Source organism: Lissotriton vulgaris, chromosome 1_1 (genome assembly GCF_964263255.1).
Source record: "Lissotriton vulgaris chromosome 1_1, aLisVul1.2, whole genome shotgun sequence".
NCBI lineage: Eukaryota > Metazoa > Chordata > Amphibia > Caudata > Salamandridae > Lissotriton > Lissotriton vulgaris.
In genome coordinates, this window is record NC_141685.1 from 2,023,200,562 (window position 1) to 2,023,221,565 (window position 21,004).

Consider the following 21,004-nt stretch of genomic DNA (forward strand, 5'->3'; position numbering starts at 1 on the left):
GCAGTGAACCATATTGGCAATAACAGTGTAATTGTTGCACAAACAACATTTCCACAGAAACTATTTCCAAGGTGATTAAGCCCTGATCAACAGTATTTTAATGTATGCATCCCATCTACGCATACCAGACTTCAGATACATACAATAAAAGGTGAAGTATCTAAAACAAAGCATTTCTCTCGCATCTCCAATAACTCAGCCTCTAAAACAAAACTGCTGTTGCACATAAGGTGCTCTAACACTCTCGGGTGATGCTTATGAGTGCCTCTCTGCTCACTCATCCGTGAAGGCACACTCTCCAATCTTTACTGATATGTTTGCTTGGGTTAGGGGTCTGTCAACGCCTAGCCCTACTCTCTTAGCATAACCCTGTCAGGATTTCGTTTGAGAAAAAAAGCAAGACTAGAAGTATTCTGAGCACTGATGTAACAAACTTGAAAAAGGCAAAATGTTTTTGTAAATTATTATGTATTCTTTTCATTGACTGAATAATCATTGGGATAGTGATTTTTATGTAGGAAAATAATATTAAAGGAGGGCATAAGCTGCCAATAATGACATTTTTTATTTTTCTCACCTTAAACCCACAGAAATCACACACATTAAACATGTGTATACGAATATGATTTGTTTTACAAAAAGTAAAATGTAACTTGTTTATTCAGGACATTTATACAGTTGAACAAATATGACAATATGTACATACCTCGAAGTGATGTCATTGTTTGCATCCTTGAATCAGAGTGGAAAGGATAGGGGCTATAAATCTTTTTATCAATAGGTTTTCTACTTTGGGAATTACTAGTCCCTTAACCACATATAGTGGCATGTTTCATCATCAGCCTTATATACCCAGAACACCGTATGTGTCCTGTGGCCTCAACTACTTAGGGGCCTATTACAATGGAGGGCGAATCGCCCCCGCCGGGGCGGTGGTAGCCACCGTTAGCCCAGCGGGGGCGATCTGCCCACCATCCATACCTGAAAGACCCCCCACCATATTGGTATGGCTGGGGGGTCCGCGGCGGACGGAAAGACCGTCCGCCGCTTTTCCGGCAGTCGACTCGTCGACCGGGTGGAAAAAGGGCATGATATAGTAGCGGTGTCTCCAGATCACGATGCAGGCAGAGAGCAGCCTTTCCATGGCGGAGTTGCCGCCATGGAAAGGCATTCGTTTTTCACTGCTGGGGACCCGTTGCGGGCCCACAGGATGTTGGAGGGGGTTGGGGTACCTATGGTACCCCGCTGCATTTGCATGCACAAGGTGGCAGGCACCGCGCAGTGCCTGTCATGTTGTGCATGCACAGCATGCATTTTTACATTGCAGGGGTTCAGCTTACAGCACAGCGTGCCGCAACGTAACAAATGCAGGATGTGCCCACCAGTGCGGTCGGCGCATCCTAATTTGAATGGCGGGACCACCGCACCTATGGCAGACGGTCCCTTTTGCCGTTGCGGGGCTGGTGGACTTTGTCTGCCCCCATCGTAATAGACCCCATAGTGTTAGAGCAAGAGTTTTTTCTTTTTTTGTAGGCCAGAGAAAGGCGATTAAAACAGTCTAGGCCCATTCGTAAATTACTTTTATTACAGGTTGCCCTAGGTGGATTAAAAATTATAGTTTGTTCGATTCACTAGGGTTGTTATACCTGTAAACTGTCTGCATGCTTCAGCTGACCGGTATATTCTGATGGGTAGCAGAATTTACAGGTCATGAGCTGTTCAACGTTGAAAAGTCTAGATCTGCTGATTTCCAATCTGTCTTTGGTGGTAGACTGTCTTCGAGGTGTTTTGTTTCCTGGGTGTAGTGGAATGGACTTTGCGTTCAAAATACAGTGTATCTATCATTTAAAAAAACAAAAGTAACTTTTCTATCAGTAGGTCTTGTGCATCTAAGGCTTTACATAGATTTGAAGATTCATATGAATAGATTTTCTTCCTTTGTCTTTCACGGGTGCAGTATTCACCTCCGGTTCTCCATGCTCTTCAGCAATCTCCAAACTGCTGGGTTTCATTAATTCTGTACTGTTTCCGATATTCAGAATCACAGTCTTCGTTTACAGCATGTGCTGTGAGCAGCAAATTCGGTGTATCTCTTATTTAGTAGGGTGAATGTTTAAATATTGCTAAAGAGGTACTTCCTAATATCATGGCAATGCACTTAGTCTCTGGACTATTAACCCTTATATTAATATCTCACTAATATCCATTTATTAGATGGGCAGACTCGTTTCTAACATACCCAGACATACTGTGCAATGTTTTATCCTATTTTTTTTTTTTTTTTTGCTTTTTAGGTCTGGCCTGGAAGAAGTGCTAAGTGTTTTGCTAGCCTCATATAAAATAAAAATATTATACATAAATCACTCATCTATGCATAAATACATAAAGGGGTTTTTAGTCAACCCTCTTCATCCATTGGTCTGTTTAGCTGTCACTCACATTTTGATTCCTCCCATTACAGCTTTTTACATGGGACACTGGTTCAACCAACTTTATTTATTAGCTCTTTTACTTGGAGTGAAGGCATTTTCCCTGATCACATCTTCCCATCCATTTAAACAGAAGTGCACCTTTGTGCCAGAGCTGGTTGGGGGGCCAACACTTTACTTTGCCAATACTATTTCTTCTTTCCATTCTTTATTATATTTAATTTATTCATGAAATTATCTTTGTATACTTAAACCTTGTCTTCATGTTCTAGTAATTCAATGCACATTGTACTTTTTCTTTGCACATTTTACTTTTTCTGTCACGTGCATTAAAACTCAAAAGGGTTTCTATATTTGTAATCCAGGTCGCCCCCCTATTGTTCTATTAAATTTTATGCATTGGTTATGTACTTAAAACATGTAAAATTGTTACCACAAGCATGAGATTGCCATGTTGTACATGGATTACCTTTCTACTTTCTTTTAATAATGTAATTTGCAACACTGAAGGGTTAAAGAGCAGTCAGTTGAACACATACAGTGACATCTAGAAGATCAAACAGTACTCCTCAAGATCCAGGCAGAAGCCGAAGAACATGCTGAAGAGGATTACATCTGAAGTAATCAATATTCCATCAGAACAGGGGTGGACTTTCTTCTGGTTTTGACTAGTAACTCGATGAGTTGCAGGGAAGAGAACCAGTTGGATGCCTTGTTTCTGCTGCCTCAGTTGGCTCTCTGGTGTGTTGATGAGCCCTCAGTCACAAAACGCTCCCACAACTCCTCATATGGCACAGACCAAGATAAACTAGAAGACTGCCAAGGAGGATAATCTTTTTTCTCTTTTATACTTTTTTATGCACGTTCGTGTGACTAATCGTATTAATGTATTTAAGTGGCTCTGAATTGGACTCGTCATCGCTCGAATAGATGACGAGCGGTTGGATTTTGACCGCTGGCTGTGCACTTCGATGGAGTATTTCGAAGTGATCCACAAGGGCGGCTTTGTGAGTGTTTTTTGGTATCAAGGAAGGAAAGTTTCACCAGTGCAGAGGTTGAGAATCAAAGACAAATGATGTTTGCAGTGCTTTCCTTGAGAATGTCTTCTCGTATTTGTACTGCTGGCAGAGCACTAGTCATATAAAGTATATTGGACTGAAGTAAATAACGGAAGGGAAGAAGAGTGCAGGACCATTTATGAATGACTTCTTCAGTAATTGATCCTGACGATCCGCATCATATTTTGATTCAACCCCCCCCCCTTTTGATAGTCACCCGTGTGTGGATCAGACACAGCCACATTCAAATTCCACCTTTCTAATGGGCTCAGAGACATCCATGAACTGTTTTTGGGGCAATATGTTTGCGGAATTCTGTACTTTTGCCACCAACTGCATGCAAGAGTCAACAAATCCACGTTTTGATGAAACTGAAGAATGACATTTTGTTTTGGACCTGCAGGTCGTGGTGGGCGACAAGGTGGTGCTGATGCCCGTTAATGCCGGACAGCCTCTGCACGCCAGTAACATAGAACTTCTGGATAATCCCGGTTGCAAAGAAGTAAGTCATTCACTTTGTACCAAGTGAGAGGAACATTAAATATTATGCTTGTTCGATCTGAAGCCCCAATAACATGTGTTTCCCCTTGAATAGGTAAATGCTGTGAACTGTAACACCAGCTGGAAAGTCACCCTGTTTATGAAATACAGCGACTATCGAGATGATGTTCTGAAGGGGGTAGGTTCTTCATCTGTTGAGCGATTGTGTGAGGATTGGCATTACATGACCTAAAGTTTGCACTCCTTATTGTCTCTTCCCAGAAGCCCCCGAAAGATTTGGAAAAATCAGTGAAGGGTTTGCACTGTGTAGACCCTGAAAAATATGTTGGGGGTTCTTAAACGATTTCATAGTCCGCAGAATTACGTGACAAGAAGAAAGCAGAGATTAGTAAAGTTAAAAACTCATTTGAATAATAGAAATGTCTGGTTTAAAGAAAGAAACACGTTCTGACTGCTTATAGGAATAACTTTAACGTGCTGCTCCCTACACTCACACAGCCACAACTGACTCTGTATTCATTCAGCCAGACCCCTGCATTCCCACAGGCATGATGCACACATACAAACACTCTCCTCACCCTGCACTCACAACAGACACGGACACCCTTCATTTAGGCACATTATTCATCCTGCACTCACACAGGATGATATCTTTCTCATTTAGGTACACCCTCACCGATCACTCACACAGGCACACACCTCACCCTGCACTAACACAGGCACATCCGTCACACTGCACTCACATAAACCCTACCTTTAACATGCACTCACAATACTCGCCCTCACCTGCATTCACGCACATACACCCTACACTTACACAAGAACACCCTCACCCCACACTCTGAGGCATGCAACTCAACCTGCATTCACACAGTCACAGTGCAGTCATCATCCTAAACTCACACAGGCACACTGCTCACTGCACACAGGAGCGCATAGTGTTGGCGGTATTGCTTGACGATTTGATTTTTTTTTTAAATATGTGATGATCTTCCGCACAACACGAAGCGCGCCCGGTGCACTTAGAGATTCATGGTTTGAGGGTGCAAGTGAACCTCCTTTCTCGCCCACCTCTCAGAATAAGCTTCCTGGTCCATGCTTTGCCTATTCTTGCTTTGGTCAGTCTCTGGGTAGCAGAAGCGCACACTGTACACGGAATCGCGCAAGAAAGTAATTGTCCACAACTTCTTAGTCAGCAAGAAAGGCCACTTTATTAAGACAGGTGTGAACACATCAAATAACTTGTTTATTTATTTAATTAATTATTAATTCAAACAGCTCTCAGCCTAACAGATCATTCCTATCAACTGATAAACCCCCCACCAAGTTAACCCTAAACAAACCAGAAGCCCCTAACTCTTAAGTATACCCCTTCGTTTCCTACAACTGCCTTTTGAGGATGGACCAACCTGCTCCAGGCTGCCCACCCCCCACTAAAAATCCACCTACAAAGAAAAAACAACCTGTCTTAAAGTGGCAAAATAAAAAACCCACTAGACCAGCACGAAAGCACTGGAAAACAAAAAGACCCAACGAAAAACAAGGGGGAGGGTGGGTGGGACAAAAACGAACCTCGCCGCCCGCCTCCCTAGTGCGCAATGATTTCCTGCCCTGCGCTGACCCTAATTACCCCACCTGACCCTCGCTAATCAGGACCCACCTGCCGTGGCCATTGACACGCGCGAATCTACCCGGGGAGAGGCCGGCTTGCGCACGGCTCTCCCCGGGTCCCCCCTCGCGCAAGCGCGCAAGAAAGTAATTGTCCACAACTTCTTAGTCAGCAAGAAAGGCCACTTTATTAAGACAGGTGTGAACACATCAAACAACTTGTTTATTTATTTAATTAATTATTAATTCAAACAGCTCTCAGCCTAAAAGATCATTCCTACCAACTGATAAACCCCCCACCAGGTTAACCCTAAACAAACCAGAAGCCCCTAACTCTTATGTATACCCCTTCCTTTCCTACAACTGCCTGCCGCTCCAGGCTGCCCACCCCCTACTAAAAATCCGCCACCCAGGAAAACCTTTAGAGTTTTCCTGCCCCACCCAAAGAGTTAAACTGAACGCTGAGAGCACCACAATTGAACATCAAGCACCTTGGCAATTAAATCACGTAACTCTAAAAGATAAAAGGATTGACCCATTGTAGAAAGGTGGACACCATCCGCACGAAATAGGTGCCATTCCGAAACCTGCAAATGAGGGTGAGTCAAAGCATAAATACATAAATCCTTACAAAACAGTCTCATAGCACGGTTCACCTTCTTCCGTGCTTTCTCCATCGCAGAATCCTTCCTTGCACCAGTCCAGTGAAGTCGAGGTACAAATTCTGTCCAGATCACCATGGTGCTCTCCCATACTTCTCTGAGGACCTCCAGATTCATTTGCATTGTCTGAATCAAAGTTAAACCAGATAAAGAGACCAGGTCATTCTCACCCAGTTGAAGGACTAGCCGGTCAGGCGGGCCCCCACCCTTAAGACAAAGAGTAGCCAGCAACTGAAGCAACCTCCCCGAGCGCATTCCTCCAATACCATGCCAAACAACCTTGTGTGTTAAACTGCTGAGCCCCAAAGATCGCCCACAAAGTTGTCCTTCTGCAGCCACTGCGGCCCACGACACGAAGGAGTGTCCAATAATCCAAACCCTCCGGTTTAAGCCAGCCAGCCTGAGCCAGGGACCTAGGAGAAAAAGAAATGTTAACGAAGCAAAGACGTGCTACTTTCTCACATATTGCTCGCAACACCCTGACCTCCACCTCCCAATTCTCCGCATCTTAGACCAGTCCCACCCCTGCCGGGCAGCCTCAGTCGTCGCCCCAATCCAAAAGGAATGGGTACCAAATTGTGAAAGCTCCAATCCCAGAGCTAACAATACCTTCCGTAACACAGCCAATAACCGTACAACTGTAACGGGACTGTCATCAGCGTAACAAAATATCATACCTGACAAAAAGCACAAGACTTCAAAAACCCTTCCCCTCACACACCGGGCAAAAAGCCACAACACCACTCCTACCAAGAAAACCCACTTACCTCTACCCAGCTGGTCCGTTTTAGAAGCGCGCAAACAGATGCGCAACCTATCTGGTTATAGAACCACTTCCTCACTGGTCATGCCCACCCTAGTTCGCAAGCCCAAAACCTCAAAGGCCCGAAAGGCCCCCCGAAAAAACAACCACCCAAAACACAACCTAAATTTGAAATACTCAAACTCATCATAACAGCAAACACTTTAATTGAAACAACATTTGTTGGAGCAATCCAGAGTGACCGGCCGGCGCAAAACACCTGAAAACAGACTGCAGCCTACCCAGTCCCTTCAAAACCTTGACCAACACCCCCCACCCCCGAATCTCTTCCCCACGGCAGCAGCCCATAAAAAGAGACCCCCATTAATGTGCTAGAGATGGCAACTTAAAAACATCAACAAACTTGTTACTCCAAATCCCAGACGTAGGTTTCTCCGATAAGTGTGAACCTAACGGCATACCAATTCCAGAGTAAGGCGAATTTTTGCGAACAGACTGGTCCCCTTCACTTGAAGGCATTGTGTGAGCATCATCCCCTGTCCGCCCCTCTCGAACGGCGGTATCATCCCCTTGACTTACTTCACAGCAGCATGCCGCTCAGACAGCTTGGTAAGAGCAACTTGCTCACCAACATCCCCATCTCCAACCAAGAGAACGAGTACGTTTGACGGGGAGACTCTCCCCTTGTTGCCACACAGACCACCACCCTTCTTGACGTTTAGGCAACTTCGCCAACTTTTGTCGAGACACCGCAGAAATCCCCTTGCGTGGCTTTGTTGAAGACAGAACTCTCACTTTCGCGTGGTCCGCACCAGACTCCTGCAAAAACGAACGAGATGGGATTGACCTCCATTGTAATACTCCCATTGGATACCATCACTGCGCCCTGTTCCTGAAAAGAGGAATTCGACCCAGAAACCTCTTTCGCTCTCCCCTCCCCAAAAAACCGCCGTTGGGGCAGCCCGCAACATAGTCCCCTGTCCGCTCTCGTAAAATGGCGGCATCGTCCCCTCCAAACTTATTATTCACATCCGCTTGCCGCACAAGCAGCGGTTGAAGAGCAACTTGCTCCCCAACAACCTCATCCCCAATACCAATAGATCTAGTACGGAACAGGGAGACTCTCCCCTTGTTGACAAACAGACCAATACCTTCCTTACCTTTCGACACAGCGACATTCTCTGTTGAAACCACTCAGGGTCCCCTTGACGCAACTTGATTGACGATGAGACTTGAACTTTTGCATGTTCGCACAGTACTCCTGCAAAATACTGAGAGAAACAGATTGCCCCAACCCACCCCTCTCATTAATGACTTGAACATGTGCAACATCCTCAATTCGTAATTCACCCCCTCCCGGTTATCATTAGAGACATTCAAAATAAGGTCATCATCATGTCCAACATAAACCCCACAGCCCCTAGGCAACTTGCCATCACCAAGTCCACCAACGTTAGAATGCAATTGGATAACTTCACTGCGCCCCACATTCCAGAAGAGAAATCCGCTCCAGATCCCCTTCCAGTGCCGTCCACCCCAGACTGAAACACCTCCTGCTCAGCCCGTAACTGTGTCCTCTCAGCCGAGGACCGACGCACTGTAGCTGTAACCTTGCCGTTGTAGCCGCTCAAGCCAGACTGCACCGTACTGATATACCCACAAACCCCAGCCGCAGCAGTGGAAACAACCGCGCATGAATCGCCACCTGGAGCAGGCTCCCGGACAAGGACACCGCAGCATGCATAGAGTCAGGCCCAACCACCTTGCTTCCCAAAGGAAAAGGAGCGTAGCTCGGTGGCAACACACCCCCATGCCCCAAACAAACCGACAGAGGAAGCAAGTGAACCAAGGGCCCCAGGCTGAACCTGCTGGGAGAGGGGTTCACACATAAGCCCTGCCAATTAATTGGAGAGGAGAGACGTAGCGAAAACGTGGCCAGCCCCACTACACACCGGAGAAACAGGGGTACGAGGAGGGGCCATTGTACCCAGAACCATGCCGATGTGACGCTTAGAGTATAACCATACGTATCCCCTCCCTATGTATATAGAGAACTCTAAGCACTAGTATATGCATTAGCCCTCTGTACTCTACAATTCCTAAGTAACACGTAGAGTATACCCATGCGTATCCCATCCCAGGTATACAGAGATAACTATAAGCACCAGCCTCCTCATTGAGCGACCCTACAGCTTGCGCCCTCACAAGTTCCCTCTGAGCATCCCCCCTGCAACTCATGCAAAACTTAAAGTTATATATGTATGTAGTTAGTCAGCCATTCACGCGTTTCCAGAAAGCGCCAAATCCACCCGAAGGCGCCAGAGCGCTCCCCAAAAAGAACAGACTGATACATGAGGAGAACATTACACGTGATCAGATTACAAAAGCAGACGTTAAGTAACATGAGGTAAAAGCGACAATTGTGAGAAAACAAAAGACATGGGTAGCAAAAGCGCCAGAAGGAAAAAGTGACAAATGTGCAGGTTACAAAGGAAAACCAAGAACAAGTAGAGGTATAATACTGCAATATAAGCTAGACAACCAGGCACCAGCAGAAACGTAACGTAGGCAATGGGGGCACCTGTGCAAGTATCAAAGGCAAACAAAATGTGAGAGGAAGCATACTGTGTTGTACAAGGAAAAAAAGGCGTGTCCAAACCGGTGCAACATTACCAACCTCCCCATCACGTACCTCTCCCTCATCCCAATCATCAACATCAATATCCAAATGCAAGACATCATCCTCAACATAATTTCCACTTCCACAAGGAATCTCCCCTTCTCCCACACCTCCATCATAAGACTCCCATGGGATACCATCAATGCGCACTGCGCCCTGCCGCTGAAAAGAGGAATCCGCTCCAGAAACCCCTTCCGCTCTCCCCTCCCCAGAAACCGCCGTTGGGGCAGCCCGCAAACTACTCGGTACTGAAACAGGAAGACATGCAGTAGTAGGAGCCTTACGCCTACGGCTGCTCAGACCGGACTGCGCCGTCACCAAAGCGCCTAACCCCCCATCCGCACCCAGAGGAGCCACCGCTGAATCCCCACCAGCGCCCAACCACACCCAACGGCCGCCGGTCAGAAAATATAAAAATCGGTTCGAGAATTCAGTTCAACAATATACCAAGTGAAGCCAAATCTGTATCTAGAAACGGAGAAAACACACACTCAATAAATGATCACAACAACAGAAGTAAGAAGAGTTCGCATATACAGTACTATTACAGCAGTCCTGCTTAGAAGGGCCGATAACACCGGCACTGCATGCTCAGTGGAGCACAGTAGAGAACAGTAGAGAAGAGCTGGTACTTTGATGGTAAATAAAAGGGGCTACCGTATGACAGCACAATTCAAGCCAAAATGCATTCCCATCGGAGACTGCCCCTGACAGGTATTACTTTTAACATTTAGGAACAAACGTGAATGTGCATCAAGAGCAAGATAAAGCACTACATGTCAAAGCGACGGCAAATGCGACCTAAGTCCCGACCTGTGCGCCCCACCCGGTTGTAGGTCGCTGTAAGAGTGCACCCAGCGTGAGACGCTCCGCAGCCGGTGCCTCGTACACGGACTCCGCAACGAATCTGGGTCTCAGAAGCCGAGCAGATGGCACCTTCCGTGAGTTTGAAAGACAAATTGAGGGGAAATGCCAGACAATCAACACTTTGACAACTGTAAATAAATATGGAGGCGAAACGCTCTTTTTCTTAACAGAAATATAGGTGATGGGCAGGGAATAAAGAGGCGCACGTTCGGCAAGCACCTATGTAATTACTCAGCTCTCACCATAAAATGACAGGTCCGAAGGCGTTACTCTACACCTAAATCGAGCTCTAGATCGACATGGTAAAGATGAAGGGCGCAGTCAGTGCTGCAGGTACACAACGGGGCAGTGCAAGGTCCCCAAAGTAATTCTCTAAAAATACATGCACGTGAACGCCGCCTCAATAGACTTCTACATAAGGCAGCTGGGTGCTCAAATAAGTTTAGCTGGAGCCGTCTCTCTTTCTGAATACTAGTTTTTCATCCGAGCTGAGGGAACTGCACAGACCACTTGCCGTCTCACCAGCTGCTGCCCTGCGCAGTGGCTGTCTGTCCTGCGCTGCAAGTTTCATGGCAGCGTGGGAACATTTGTTCGGCACGCCGACCGACTGAGCCCCCTTAACACCACCCCCCTTCCCAAACACAGGGCGACACCTACCTTGAGCGGGGGCCGGGGCCCTCCGCTTCTTCGGACCGGCATGTTGGTGGCTCCCGGCGCGCTGTACACAAACGAGAGGCCCGGGGCAGCGAGAGCTACCCGCGGGGACAGGCAGCGGTCCGCCGGCTCCCTTCGCTGCTTCCTCGGTCTGTCCGCATCGCCCCCGGGCGACCCCTGACAACAAAAACGAACCTCGCCGCCCGCCTCCCTAGTGCACAATGATTCCCTGCCCTGCGCTGACCCGAATTACCCCACCTGACCCTCGCTAATCAGGACCCACCTACCATGGCCATTGACACGCGCAAATCTACCCAGGGAGAGAACGGCTCGCGCACGGCTCTCCCTGGGTCCCCCCTCGGGACTCTGATCACATTCATCGGTGCCCTCAATAAAAGTGGCGTTGCGCACAGATCTCTTGCTGGAGATGGGTGGGGACCCTGCAGACCCACCCCCTTCCTGCACTGCTTGCAAAGAGTTCAAGAAGCTGAAGATGTAAAATGGAATCACAACCAGCAGAGCTTACCTTACTACTCCTCTCTCACCCGAGCCGCAGGCATCAGGCGAGATGCACTGGAGGCTAGCAGATCCAGGCAGCTCCCTCAGCACAGATGGAGTTGCAGATATGTATTATCAGATTTTTGTGTCCAACAGCCTAATTTGTAAAAATAAAAAGTATCAGGTCCCACATTTTTTGTCAGAAGCACAGGCAAGGCTATCGAAGGTTGGATTGTCAAATGACAAATATTCTTGATTCCACCACATGCCTCTTCAATCCACCACCAGACACTCTATGCCTTCTTATTTCATTCTTGTAGGTTCTTTTTCATCCCCACTTTATTCCTTTGTCACTGTTCTGTCTCTCTATTCCTCCTTCTTTTACCCACTTGTATTTTTCTATCTCTTGTACTTGTTCAAAGTCTGTTGAGGTAAAATAAGTGCGGGTGCAAAAACGAGTGCTAGCAGGCCCCACCTGCAAACACTGTATCAAATGAAGTACAGTTGCAGTGCAGTGCATTAAATAGAGGGGGGAGACAAAGGTGTTGAATAGTAACTAACAAATACTATTTTCTGCATCATCATCTTGACCGATTGTCATCCGCAACCGCAGTTTGGGTTCTTGTGTCCATGTGATGGTCATGAGCCTTAATGAAGCAGGAGCACATCTCTGCATATGAGCGTGGTCCCCAGGGACAGGCTTATACATGGCTCTATAAACCTCACAGAGGTTGGTGGGGTGTGTTGCAGTGCACCCCCTGTGGGAACATAAAGAGGAGACATCTTAGGGGGTGCTGAAAACAGACTTAGACCGACAATAGTCTTAAAAACCAAACAGTGTATAGCCCAAAAAAATAATTGGTGTGAACTTGTTTAAATGAACCATTAGTCAATCAATTAATCAGGAATTTATAGAGCGCACTACTAACCTATGAGGGTCTTAAGGCGCGGCGAGGATTCGGGCAGCTCCGGTCATCTGAAAAGCCAGCTCTTGAGGCTCTTCCTGAATGCTTGCAGTATGGGGCTTCAGCTGATGCTGAGGGGGAATTTAGTGCGTTGTGCTGCTTTCCACCGCATCATTATGTGTGAAGCCAGCGCCAATTTTAGTTTAAGACATACTCCTCATAAATGAATAAGCATATACCAAGCACCTTTTTTGGTGAAAGCCTGCAGAGTCTGCACAATCCAATGTTGTTCTCAACGTAATCAACATGTGAGCAGAGTCAAATCCCCGCTCCGCGTAGTGCTTTTTCAAGCTCTTTTTCTGGTGATCACATAAAGTCTGGCAACACCTGTGCTATCAAGCCAAGCCTACAAAGGTTCAGGAAGAAAAAGTCAAATAAATAAGATAGAAGTCATTGACATTGGTCATATTATCCTTCTAAGAGTAAAAGAAAAGTAATTGACAGTGCAGAGACTAATATAAAAACATATCAAACTGTGATTGTTGGAGTGTTTTAGATGTCTCCACTGGCATGCTGATACGGCTATGGAGAGAGTTATTTTTTAATGTACCTTTAGTGATGTATGTAGAGTGCACAGATTATTCCAGTCCCTTGTAGCTGGTTAGGAACCATCTACTGGACCACATTTGGAGGGAAGACAATCACATTTGATGTTATGATATTTAATCCTTGTAGAGCACACAAGCACAAAATAGCTTCTTTCCACTTAAAGGGGCAACCTACCCCATACTTCAGTACTGAAAATGTTAGTGCGTCAACATCACCGTTTAGTTATAGATCTAAAGGTAGAAGGCGGACATCCCAGACCTGAACTTCCATGCTGGAAAAGGCTATTTTGCCATGTGCCTCAGTCTGTGCCAGAGACCGATCAAGAAGAAATTAATGCACAGAACAAAGTTCTCTTTCAGGCCTATACCAATAACATTTGCCAGCCGTAAAACCAAGGAGCTGTTTTAGTGTATGGGTGGTATGAACACACCTTCCTTGTCCAGTGATCAAACGAGCAGGGGAATTCTGCATCAGCTGAAGGTGATGCGACAGTTTCTCTGGCGCTACCAAAAGCTGCACACTTTGCTAATTTGGGTAATTTGGTTGAAATTGAGATAGATGTCCAGATTATGTCCCAGTTTAAATACTACATACACTCATGAATGAGAAGGGTCTCATTGTTTAGGACCAAGCAGGGGCTCCCAAGGTGGATAAATTGTGAGTGGTCAAAAGAAGCTCCGCCTTGGAAGGATTAAGCGTGATCTATTTGATTGACCTGCACCACAATATAAGTGATAAACAATCAGCCAAATGAGATGTTTATTACATTTCCTGCTGAGGAAAAAACAGCAGTCCAAAGATCCGCTGGATGTATAATTGGATACCGGCAAGATGAACTAGCTTTGCTAAGGACGCATGTTGATGTTAAATAATAGTTGGGAGAATAATGATCCTTGTGGGACCCCACAGCTGAGTACATTGTGCTTGGAACAACAAAACAGAGCCAATGATTTTTCCAGAAAACATAGCAACCACTTAAGGGCATTTTCTGTAATGTCTACATCAGAATCTGCTAGCAAGTAATTCAGTGCCTTAACATCACAGCCATTCGCTAGTCTCTGTAGGTCCTCAAGAACTGATGCCACCACCAGCTCAGTGCTGCTGCCCTGGTTTGCTTTATGACAGAATGTAGTAACCAAGTCCACGCTGGAAGTAGTATTTCATGAGGATTTATTCATGTTGGTTACAGCATAGTAGTACAGTAGATATTAGCCCCACCAGGAGCACCCAGCTAGGCGCTCAGCCCTTCTTCAACTGTGAGTTCCCACTCCCAACATTCCATCTTGCATCACTCAGGCAGGGTTCCACTGGCACAGCATAAATAATAAGAACCCAGGATACAACATATCCTCCTTCGTTCCAAAAAGAAAACAAAAAGGAGAGCCCATATTAGGACCAGAGAGGAAAAGTAGAATACAAGTGAAAGTGTGAAGAGAACAAGAATACAAGAGGAGCGGAAAGAAGTAAGGAGAAGAAATAGAATAACTTGGGAGGGAGATCATTTCAAGCAGACAGAGGTAACCTGAGCAGCCTCAATTAGCGATCACTTGAAAAGCACAAATTGAAATTGAGAAAATCGAGTATTAGAAATATAAATCTCAACACACACTTTGTATAAGTAATAAACGTTATTTGAGCTTAACCCATGCACATACTTTGATAATTGAATTAAGTGTGTATAATTAAGGTACAGGTGTACACTATTGAGCCGGATAGAAATTACACAGATACATTCCAGAGAAGAAATGTTTTTGTAAATGCCACTTATGATAATAACTGACTTTAAAAATTAAAGCTAAAAACAGGCATGCATATGAATTAAAAAAAACATATATGTAAATGCATAAATGTACTCCTAAATAAAAAGTAACACTAGAACATTTGCAGTAAAATTCAAAACCATACATAAGCAATTAATAGCATTTTAAAATAGAGAAGTACACCACCACACTAAAAATGGTAAAGCATCGACGTCCAAAGTAGATACAGTTAACAAGAAACGTCATGACTGGTAACAAAATGTCTTTGAAATAGTGCTAGAACATGAAGTAGCAGCGTGGCCCGTACAACATGTCCTATCGAAGATGCAAACCTACTCACCACTTGAACTTGCAAACTGAACAATGCGTTTGTTCACTGCCAAACATCCGGTGAAACCCAAAAGGAAAAATCCTTTAAAAGGTTCGAAAGCGCAGACACCATTAGAAAGGAAGAGTCCACGAGCCATCTTTGAATTGAAACAAAAAGCAACTGTAGGATAGCACTGGCTTTGCAGAAAGAGGGCAAAAAATCAATTGAGCAAGACCAAAACTACACATTCTTGCTCAAGTCGATCACAACCCCTGCAGCAGGCAGACTCGGCAATGGCGGGAATGGAAGCGAGTACTGATTGACTAACACTCCAAATTCAAACTTGAATCAGCATAAATAATAACAACCCAGGATACTACACAGTCTAACAGACTGTTTTCCCAACAAAATAATAAAGCTGGTCAAAGTCTAATTTCTTCAGTAGTTATGTATACATAGGGAAGCAGTGGAATAGGTAAATAGCTGTTTAGGTCCAGTGCATTTAAAGAGCTCTTTCTTTGTAAAGGTTTGACTGTTTCAGACTTCAACATTTTACAGACCAAACTGCAATTGAGTGAGTTGTTAAAGGTTAGCAAAAGCTCTTAAGGCAGCATGAGCTCCAGAGTTTTCATCTATTTTGAAGGACTAGGGCCCTTTGATGAGCCAGAAAAATGACTGCGCAAATGCTTTTAAGAAAAACCTCTTGGTTGATAGATCTGAAATGGTTTATTAAGTCTTTGTGGGTTTCAAGGTAGTTGTTCAATGACTGCAAATATTTTAGAAATTCTTCCTTCAAAGAAGATTCACAAATATTCACAAACTTACTGGAAAGGATAATAGCTTTCTGAACAGTTTGAGTAGCCTGCAGCTCATCTGTTATTCCGAAGAGCTTCCTTGTATGGGGAGGTGCTTTATTAATACCTACCTACTCCTACAATTTCTCCCCCCTAGCGCCGAAAAGACTCTCATAAGTGCACTGTAAGGTCTAAAGTTGACTACTGTAATGGACTCTTATTAAACGCCCAGGAAAAAGTCCTCAACAAACTACACCTAGTTCAGAATTCAGCCGCCAGGATTCTGTCCCGCACTCCTAAGTTCCAGACGATTTCCAGAGTAGTGCGAAAGCTTCACTGGCTGCCTATCAGAAGTCGAGCTAAATGTAAAGCACTGTGCATTGCATACAAAACAATCCACAACACAGGTCCCGAGTTCCTAAAAAAAGTACTCTGCCATACACTCCGAATAGACCTTTGCGATCCTCTTCGGCCCACCTCCTGAGTATTCCCCGAACAAAGAAAACATCATGGGGTGATAGGGGGGGGGCGTGGCTTGGACGCCGGAGGGAATGGCGGTGTGAGCTCGGAGCTCCGCGCCCGATCCCCACAAATATCCTGAAAATCAGTGCAGAAAAACCCACGACGACCCCGGAAAAACGGGGGCTCTGGCAGATGAACTCAAAGGGCACACGGAGAACCGTCAACGGAGCCAATTGCCAGAGATTTGACGCCGGAGCGCCGATCCATCTCCAAACGGAGCGAAGCAAAGTCGCTTCCAAAATGGCGGCCGAGGTGTGATAAAAGTTGACCAGCAGCGGATCCGCCTTTCCCCTTGGAGGAGCCAGAGCCCCGGACCCGGATAACATCGCCAAACATGATTCGGTGACCCGAGGACGGCCTCGGGTGATAAATACCGAAAGGGTAGCCTGCCCACCGAGCCGTCTAGCCCGAGAACAAAGTCTAGACAAGATGGCGGTGTGACCTGAGCTGCTGCGTCATGTAGAAGGACGAAGGCCAACGACGCACAGACCTACGGCCAGCGAAGAGTCGAGGAGTGTTGTGGAGCAGTAGGGCCGAGACGCCCAAGAGGGAGACCGATTTATCGGACTTGTTCTGAGTGACCTACAGAGACCTACAGACGAACGCAAACCCGAAGAGGACCGACGAGCTGAGTGATGATCCAGAGACGATCTGGAAACGGGAGGAGCTGAGAACGCGACGTTCCCCTACGTAGGATCCAACGCCTGTGAAAAGGTCCGGAGTTCGGTAGAAGTTCTGATCCGTGATCGGGGGCTGAGGACGCATTTGGAGGAGGTGGCAGAGCAATATGGTGAAGCCGAAGGGGAAAACTGAGGGAGCGACGGCCTCTGACATGGCGGAAGGTGACCCTGCAGGGACCTCTGAGCTGCAGCAGCTGCAGAATCGTATCCTGGAAGCCATAGCAGCCACACAAGACACTTTGCAGCAAGATATTGCACAAGTGGTCTTGGGACTGGGCCTCCTACGAGCAGACCATGACAAACTCAAAGATAGGGTCAAAGAGGTTGAAGATACCCTACAGGACCTGGCTCCTGCTCACAAGACTCTAGAAAGCAGACTAACGGATGCCCTCAACCGGATCCAGGTCCTTGAAAGGCGAGCGGAGGATGCTGAAAAAAGAAGTCGGCGAAGCAATGTCCGTATCGTAGGAGTGCCGGAGAAGGAGGAAGGGGAGGACATGGTGGAGTTCCTTGATGCCTGGCTAAAGACTGTGGTGGCGCCAGAGGGCCTGTCGCCCTTCTTTACCCTAGAGCGTGCACACCGGGTCCCATCCGGACCGCCTAAACCAGGCCTACCCCCGAGACCGATCATCGCTAAATTGCTACATTATAAGGATAGGGACCTCCTACTTCAGAGGGCCCGGGACCCTGGTCCGTTTCAAATAACGAACAGCAGAGTAACCTTGTACCCTGACTTCTCCGTCGAGACACAGCGATTGCGGGGCTCCTTTCTATCGCTTAAACGGGAGCTCCGGACAGAGGGCATCTTATACTCCTTGCTCTTCCCGGCGAAGCTCAGGGTGGTGGTTGACGAGAAGACACACTTCTTTGGCACAGCAGCGGACGCATGGGAGTGGTGGGACCCATATAAGGCGGGCACTGACGGAGCCAAGGCCCGAGAGGAAAGAGAACAGGAACGAGAACGGGCGCCAAAGGGCCTACGGAAATCGCAACGATTGCGCAAGAGGTGACATGGAACACGGAAACCATCGGCATTACAAACGGAAGCGGAGCGAAAGGCCGCGCTTCAAGCTGTGGAAACTTTGGCGAGATCCAGAGGCTCCCAATCCAAACAGGGCACAGACACTGAGACACACGCCTCAGCCTCGGAATCGGATTTATCGGGCATACATAATACAAGGGGCCCGCTGGTGACGCCACAGACATTGGAGACGATCCTGAACATTTGACTCGGAGCTGGCAGGTAGTGGGCAGGATTGCCAATGAGAACTTCACGAACTAAAGAGTGGGATGTCCGGGGATTGCGAACTGGGTTTCAAGCCTGCTGCTGATCATGGGGAACAAAAGGGAGGGTGCGGGGACAGAGCTTCGTGCCTCCCTTCTGGCTTTGGCCGCGCTCCACTAGCCCTTAAGACAACCACGGTTACGACCGTGTTGTAGCAACACTGTTTGGGGAAGTTGCATTGGTTTGGTTGGGATCTGATAGTCCAATATTGGGGCCTGTTCTGGGGGGGAGGAGGGGGCGCACTGTTGGGGACTTTTTCCACGTTTGGCGATTGTTGTTCCAGGGAAATCTGGGAGATGGAAAGCTCGGAATACCCAGTGGAGTTTGGGCGGGAGACACCATCCGTGAGGGGCTGAAATTTGTTATGCGACAGCGATTTGACTTACGGGACAATGGCTAATGTTGGTGTATTGATGTGCATGACCTGGAATGTGCGGGGGCTTCACACGATGCAACGACGGCATAAGGTACACGCCTACTTAATTCGAAGGGGGGTCCATATCGCGCTGCTGCAAGAAACTCATCTTACGAAGCAGGAGGGGACGGCACTTCAGAGGAGATGGAGGGGTCAGGTCTTTCACACTTCTTACTCAGCGTATGCTAGGGGAGCACTGATATGGGTTAGGGTGGGCACGCCTTTTCAGCCAACACGACATTTAGTGGACCCAGAGGGGAGGTACGTGGTGGTGGAAGGTAGGCTGAGAGGTAGGGACTTAGTCCTGTGTAGCGTATACGCCCGAATACAGAGCAGCTGGCTTTCCTAACAGGATTGTCGGGGACACTGGCACACTTCCTGGCGGGCCCGATCCTAATGGGAGGGGACTTCAACTCCATAGCGGACACAACACTGGATAGGTCCCACCCACAACTGAGGGACTCCCCTGTTCACCGACTCACAAAGGGTAGATTGGAATGGCAGGAGGGATGGGAGCTGACTGTTGTATGGAGGGCGCACCACCCAACGACCCGCAATTGTTCCCATTTCTCCAGCCTGCATGACCTACACGTCCGGTTGGATGCGATATTGTGCTCGCAGGGCGTGTTGCCAGCTGTAACTTGGTCGGAGTACCTATCGAGGACAATCTCGGACCACAACCCACTAATCATTAACTTGGCCCGGGCGACTGAGGTGCCTCGAGTGCCGACCTGGAAATTAAGATCAGAGACCCTTGAAGACCTGTTGTTCCATGCGGCACAGTAGGAGGGTATAATCCAATACTTTACTGAGAATGAGGGGACGACGGCCACTAGGGCGATAGAATGGGATGCTTTTAAAGTGGTGGTGAGGGGCCAATGTATAACAAAAGAAGGTGCTGCTAGAAGATATCAGTAAGGCAGACTCCAAGTTGCGGGAAGTAGAAAAAATATGGCCTGGCCGCCCTGACCTCCAAGAGGAGGTTAGTTCGGCTAGAGAGGAGGTGGAGCGACTTCGCGCCTTTGACCATCGAGCGTACATGCTTAGAACCCACGTGGAGGGGGACAAGGCCGGCACACTGCTAGTGTGGCTGACGAACCCCACGAAGCGATGCTCCCCTATACTAGTTATAGAGGACGAAGTGGGCCGCACCTGTTACTCCCAAACGGAGATATTAGATGGCTTCCAAAAGTATTATGAGGCCCTCTACAAAAGCGAACCGGGGGACCGAGAGATTGAGACCGAAGTTTTTCTGGATGGCCTCCAATTGCCCTAGCTAGACGAGGAACAGATGAAAGATCTGGGGAGAGACATCACCCTGGGAGAGATCAGGGGAGTGGTCAAAAAAATGGCCCGCAACAAAACGCCAGGGTTAGACGGGCTTCCCATTGAATTTAACAGCAAGTATCTAGACATTTTAGCGCCGCAACTCCAGACAATCTATAAGGAGGCCAGGGCAAAGGGCCGCCTGCCCCAATCAATGCGGGAGGCGTTAGTGATACCGCTCCCGAAGCCGGGTAGGGAAAGTAGTAGCCCTGCGTCCTACAGGCCACTCTCCATGCTAACCGCTGACTATAAGATATTGAGCTCCATACTAGCAGCTAGACTCCTGCAGCATATGCCCGGCTTGGTACACGCAGACCAAAATGGATTCATCCCCGCCCGGAACACGACGATTAACATTAGGAGGCTTACACGTCTGCTGGAGAGTTCACAGGCTGCGACTCAGGCGCCCCTTGTCCTATCCGTAGACATCGAAAAGGCCTTCGATAGTCTAGAGTGGGACTATTTGTACAAGGTCATGAGCCGATTTGGACTAGGAGAAGGATATATTAAGTGGACGCGGGTCCTGTACTCGGTGGCAGTGGCGAGGGTGAGGATAGGGCCCCTAGCCTCGCAACAATACCCGGTGGAGAGGGGCACCCGCCAGGGTTGCTCCTTGTCCCCCTTGTTGTTTGCTTTAGCAATTGAACCATTAGCGGCCGAGGCCCGGACGGGAAGACA

General features: G+C 47.3%; 1 protein-coding gene across 5 annotated transcripts in view; it reads left to right on the forward strand.

Moving 5' to 3' along the window:
* The window catches only part of ITPR2 (inositol 1,4,5-trisphosphate receptor type 2), a 1,555,333-nt gene that overhangs the window by 439,209 nt on the left and 1,095,120 nt on the right, over window positions 1–21,004 (forward strand). For all 5 annotated transcript variants that reach the window (XM_086920227.1, XM_086920242.1, XM_086920233.1 and 2 more), the window contains exons 6-7: window positions 3,891–3,989; window positions 4,083–4,166. In XM_086920227.1, the coding sequence (XP_086776353.1) occupies window positions 3,891–3,989; window positions 4,083–4,166 (183 nt within the window). The remainder of the gene's footprint in view (window positions 1–3,890; window positions 3,990–4,082; window positions 4,167–21,004) is intronic.